At 38.2% G+C, this 6000-nt stretch overlaps 1 protein-coding gene across 2 annotated transcripts in view; it reads right to left on the reverse strand.

Moving 5' to 3' along the window:
* PIK3C3 (phosphatidylinositol 3-kinase catalytic subunit type 3) overlaps positions 1-6000 on the reverse strand; it is a 153635-nt gene that overhangs the window by 17251 nt on the left and 130384 nt on the right. For both annotated transcript variants that reach the window (XM_024760453.1, XM_024760452.1), the window contains exon 22: positions 221-389. In XM_024760453.1, coding sequence (XP_024616221.1) covers positions 221-389 — 169 coding nt within the window. The remainder of the gene's footprint in view (positions 1-220; positions 390-6000) is intronic.

Below are 6000 nucleotides of genomic sequence, written 5' to 3' on the forward strand. Positions count from 1 at the left end.
ATTTAGCAGTCAAATAATTAGTGAGAAAGCAAGAAACTGTCTTTTTCCTTTGATGTCAGACTGTTTAACAAAATAGTTATCAAATGTACATTAAAAAATACTGCTGCCTGTGTCATTCTAAAAAGAGTGATGCTAAAGAATGTATACATTTGAACAAATATTTTTCTTGCTCTGTGAAATCAATTTACCAAAATTCTCTACGTCAAGCAAATCAACTTACCTTCGAAGGTGGAGAAAAGCTGTGTAACACTGTTTTCGGAACTCTTGGTACTGTTCGCTCTGTGTGCCCCCCATTCCTTCCACCATTTCTTTATTCAGCTTCATAGGAGGAGGAAGAGGCTTTGGATCCCGACCCAAAATATATCCAAAGTCTATGTGGAAGAGTTTGCCTGGATGTTGATAAAAAACTCATTTGTTTCCAGAATTTTATATTAAGGAACTGGGAAATAGATATGTCATATAATTGGTAAAGCAGTGTCTCTTCATAAAGAATATTAGTTCATGATGAAGTCTATTAAATTGTCTGATCCTGTAGCCACAGGCTAGGGAGTGGCCTTCAGAGTATATTTTATTTCCCTTCAGCTCACATTCATTCTGATGAAACTATACTTAAAATCATCCCACAGTAATATTTTAAAATTTAAATCCTACTTTTAGATCTCCAGAACCAAAGATGGCTAAAGGCTGGACAACTTTTAAAGGTATTAGTAGAAATTAGTATCTTGTAGCAAATTTCTTATGCTAAAGGAAGATCACTTCTTTAAGTATTCCTGAGATGAATCCTTCCTTTAACTTATCACTATTCTCCCCACCTTCAAAAACATCCCCCCAAATTTCAAATTATATTGTTAGCTTCATTTGAATCATTTCCAACTAATCTGTGTTACTCATTAGCTGCAGACTAGGAAACCAAGCACAGTATTCACCTCTGTCAAGGGCTGAATACAGCTATAGTGCCCAAGAAGACAAACCCTTGAGCAGTCATCTAAACTCGTAGGTCACATATGTAAGAATGTGACTGATCAATCACTTTAGAGAATGATTCACCACTGAAATCATCTTTTGATTTACAAGTAGGTATAAAGTAGGCATACATTATAACACTAAAAGTAACACCCTGGATTCTACAATCTAAGTACCACCAAGGCAAGGACTTATGCATTTTGTATATTGCTGTTTCCCCAGCCTCAGAATAGTTTCTAGCACATACTAAGCAATCATTGTTGAATGAAGAAATAGACTCCCTCTTGCAAGGACACCAGAATCACAACTAGCTACTGGACAATCATAAGCAGGAAGACACTGGAACAAACCAAAAAAGATACCCCATATCCAAAGACAAAGGAGAAGCCACAGTGAGACGGTAGGAAGGGTGTAATCACAGTAAAATCAAATCCCATAACTGGTAGGTGGGTGACTCACAGACTGGAGAACACTTATACCACAGAAGTCCACCCACTGGAGTGAAGGTTCGGAGCCCCACATCAGGCTTCCCAACCTGGGGGTCCGGCAATGGGAGGAGGAATTCTTAGAGAATCAGACTTTGAAGTCTAGTGGGATTTGATTGCAGGACTTCCGACAGGACTGGGGGAAACAGAGACTGCACTCTTGGAGGGCACACACAAAGTAGTGTGTGCATCAGGACCCAGGGGAAGGAGCAGTGACCCTGGGGAGACTGAACCAGACCTACCTGTTGGAGGGTCTCCTGCAGAGGCGGGGGTGGCTGTGGCTCACCATGGGGACAAGGACACTGGCAGCAGAAGTTTTTGGAAGTACTACTTGGCATGAGCCCTCCCAGAGTCCCGCCATTAGCACCACAAAAGAGCCCAGGTAGGCTCCAGTGTTGGGTCGCCTCAGGCCAAACAACCCACAGGGAGGGAACCCAGGCCCACCCATCAGCAGAAAAGTAGATTAAAGTTTTACTGAGCTCCGCCCACCAGAACAACAGTCAGCTCTACCCACCACCAGTTCCTCCCATCAACCATCCTAGATAGCCTCATCCACCAGAGGGCAGACAGCTGAAGCAACAAGAACTACAATCTTGCAGCCTGTGGAACAAAAACCACATTCACAGTAAGACAGACAAGATGAAAAGACAGAGGGCTATGTACCAGATGAAGGAACAAGATAAAACCCAAGAAAAACAACTAAATGAAATGGAGATAGGTAACCTTCCAGAGAAAGAATTCAGAATAATGACAGTGAAGATGATCCAGGACCTTGGAAAAAGGATGGAGGCAAAGATCGAGAAGATGCAAGAAATGTTTAACAAAGACCTAGAAGAACTAAGGAACAAACAGAGATGAACAATATAATAACTAAAATGAAAACTACACTAGAAGGAATCAATAGAATAACTGAGGCAGAAGAACAGATAAGTGACTTGGAAGACAGAACGGGAGAATTCACTGTTGTGGAACAGAATAAAGAAAAAGAATGAAAAGAAATGAAAACAGCCTAAAAGACCTCTGGGACAACATTAAACACAACCATATTCACATTATAAGGGTCCCAGAAGGAGAAGAGAGAGAGAAAGGACCAGAAAAAATATTTATAGAGATTATAGTCAAAAACTTCCCTTACATGGGAAAGGAAATGGCCACTCAAGTTCAGGAAGCGCAGAGAGTCCCATACAGGATAACCTCAAGGAGAAACACACTGAGACACATAGTAATCACATTGGCAAAAATTAAAGACAAAGAAAAATTATTGAAAGCAGCAAGGGAAAAACGACAAATAACATACAAGGGAACTCCCATAAGGTTAACAGCTGATTTATCAGCACAAACTCTACAAGCCAGAAGGGAGTGGCATGGTATACGTTAATGAAAGGGAAGAATCTACAACCAAGATTACTCTACCAGCAAGGATCTCATTCAGATTCGATGGAGAAATCAAAAGCTTTATAGACAAGCAAAAGCTAAGAGAATTCAGCACCACCAAACCAGCTCTACAACAAATGCTAAAGGAACTTCTCTCTAAGTGGGAAACACAAGAGAAGAAAAGGACCTACAAAACAAACCCAAAACAATTAAGAAAATGGCAATAGGAACATACATATTGATAATTACATTAAATGTGAAAGGATTAAATGCTCCCACCAAAAGACACAGGCTTGCTGAATGGATACAAAACAAGACCCATCTATATGCTGTCTACAAGAGACCCACTTCAGATCTAAGGAAACATACAGACTGAAAGTGAGGGGATTGAAAAAGATATTCCATGCAAATGGAAATCAAAAGAAAGCTGGATAGCAATACTCATATCAGATAAAATAGACTTTAAAATAAAGAATGTTACAAGAGACAAGGAAGGCCACTACATAATGATCAAGGGATCAATCCAAGAAGATGTCACAATTACAAATATATATGCACCCAACATAGGAGCACCTCATACATAAGGCAACTGCTAACAGCTATAAAAGAGGAAATTGACAGTAGCACAATAATAGTAGGAGAATTTAACACCTCACTTACACCAATGGACGGATCATCCAAAACGAAAATAATTAAGGAAAGAGAAGCTTTAAATGACACAGTATACCAGATAGATTTAATTGACATTTATAGGACATTCCATCCAAAAACAGCACATTACACTTTCTTCTCAAGTGCGCACAGAACATTCTCCAGGATAGATCACATCTTGGGTCACAAATCAAGCCTTGGAAATGTAAGAAGTTGAAATTATATCAAGCATCTTTTCTGACCACAACACTATGAGATTAGAAATGAATTACAGGGAAAAAACGTAAAAAAAACCAAACACATGGAGGCTAAACAGTACATTACTAAATAACCAAGAGATCATTGAAGAAATCAAAGAATCAAAAAATACCTGGAGACACACGACAATGAAAACACGATGATCCAAAACCTATGGGATGCAGCAAAAGCAGTTCTAAGAGGGAAGTTTATAGCTATACAATCCTACCTCAAGAAACAAGAAAAAACTCAAATAAACAATCTAACCTTACACCTAAAGGAACAGGAGAAAGAAGAACAAAAATGATACTATACATAGAGAATCCTAAAGATGCCACAAGAAAACTACTAAAGCTAATCAATGAATTTGGTATAGTTGCAGGATACAAGATTAATGCACAGAAATCTCTTGCATTCCTATACACTAACGATGAAAAATCTGAAAGAGAAATTATGGAAACACTCCCATTTACCCCTGCAACAAAGAGAACAAAATACCTAGGGATAAACCTACCTAGGGAGACAGAAGACCTGTATGCAGGAAACCATACGGCACTGATGAAAGAAATTAAAGATGATACAAACAGATGGAGAGATATACCACATTCTTGGATTGGAAGAATCAATATTGTGAAAATGACTATACTACTGAAAGCAATCTACAGATCCAGTGCAATCCCTATCAAATTCCCGATGGCAGTTTTTACAGAACTAGAACAAAAAATCTTAAAATTTGTATGGAGACACAAAAGCCCCCGAATAGCCAAAGCAGTCTTGAGGGAAAAAAACGGAGCTGGCGGAATCAGACTCCCTGACTTCAGACAATAGTACAAAGCCACAGTAATCAAGACAATATGGTAGTGGTGCAAAAACAGAAACACAGATCAATGGAACAAGATAGAAAGCCCAGAGATAAACCCACACACCTATGGTCAACTAATCTATGACAAAGGAGGCAAGGATATACAATGGAGAAAAGACAGTCTCTTCAATAGGTGGTGCTGGGAAAACTGGACATCTACATGTAAAAGAATGAAATTAGAGGGGCTTCCCTGGTGGCACAGTGGTTGAGAATCCTCCTACCAACGCAGGGGACACGGGTTTGAGCCCTGGTCCAGGAAGATGCCACATGCCGCGGAGTAACTAAGCCAGTGTGCCACAACTACTGAGCCTGTGCTCTAGAGCCTGTGAGCCACAACTACTGAAGCCCACATGCGTAGAGCCTGTGCTCCGCAACAAGAAGCTACTGCAATGAGAAGCCCACACACCGCAACATAGAGTAGCCCCTGCTCACTGCAACTAGAGAAAGCCTGCTCGCAGCAACGAAGACCCAACACAGACAAAAATAAATTAATTAAATAAATAAATTTTAAAAAAAAAGAATGAAATTAGAACACTCCCTAACACCATACACAAAAATAAACTCAAAATGGATTAGAGACCTAAATGTAAGGCCAGACACTATAAAACTCTCAGAGGAAAACATAGGAAGAACATTCTTTGACATAAATCACAGCAAGATCTTTTTTGATCCGCCTCCTATAGTGATGGAAATAAAAATAAACAGATGGGACCTAATGAAGCTTAAAAGCTTTTGCACAGCAAAGGAAAGCATAAATAAGACTAAAAGAAAAAATTAAAAAAAAAAAAAAAAGACTAAAAGGCATCCCTCAGAATGGGAGAAAATATTTGCACACGAATCAATGGACAAAGGATTCATCTCCAAAATATATAAACAGCTCATGCAGCTCAATATTAGAAAAACAAACAACCCAATCTAAAAATGGGCACGGGGGTGGGGGTGTGATGAATTGGGCCATTGGGATTGACATGTAGACACTGATGTGTATAAAACTGATGACTAATAAGGACCTGCTGTATAAAAAAATAAATAAAATAAATTTTAAAAATTAAAAAAAAGCTTTTGCTTATATACACAAGTTATTTTTTTCCTTAGAATTTGAATCTCTAAAACATTATGGTGATGATTATTATATAACAGCCCCAAATAGTTAAAAGCCTTCCTAAAGTGGCTTATCATAATTCTTTCACATATCTTAGTGAGGGAATTTATTTTTAAAAATCTTAATAATAAAATCAAGTATGCAGTTATAAATGAGATCAAGATGGGTTGATAAGTTACAACAAATATATTTTTTCTGTGTAATGCATTTGCATCTATACATATGAATTAAAATAGCCATTACCTTATTAGAACTTGAGAGAAATATGAAATGAGGTTTATTTCCTTAATGTTCAGAATTTATTTTCTTTTTTTTTTTTTTATTTA

Source organism: Neophocaena asiaeorientalis, unplaced genomic scaffold (genome assembly GCF_003031525.2).
Source record: "Neophocaena asiaeorientalis asiaeorientalis breed wild unplaced genomic scaffold, Neophocaena_asiaeorientalis_V1.1 scaffold408, whole genome shotgun sequence".
NCBI classification, from domain to species: domain Eukaryota; kingdom Metazoa; phylum Chordata; class Mammalia; order Artiodactyla; family Phocoenidae; genus Neophocaena; species Neophocaena asiaeorientalis.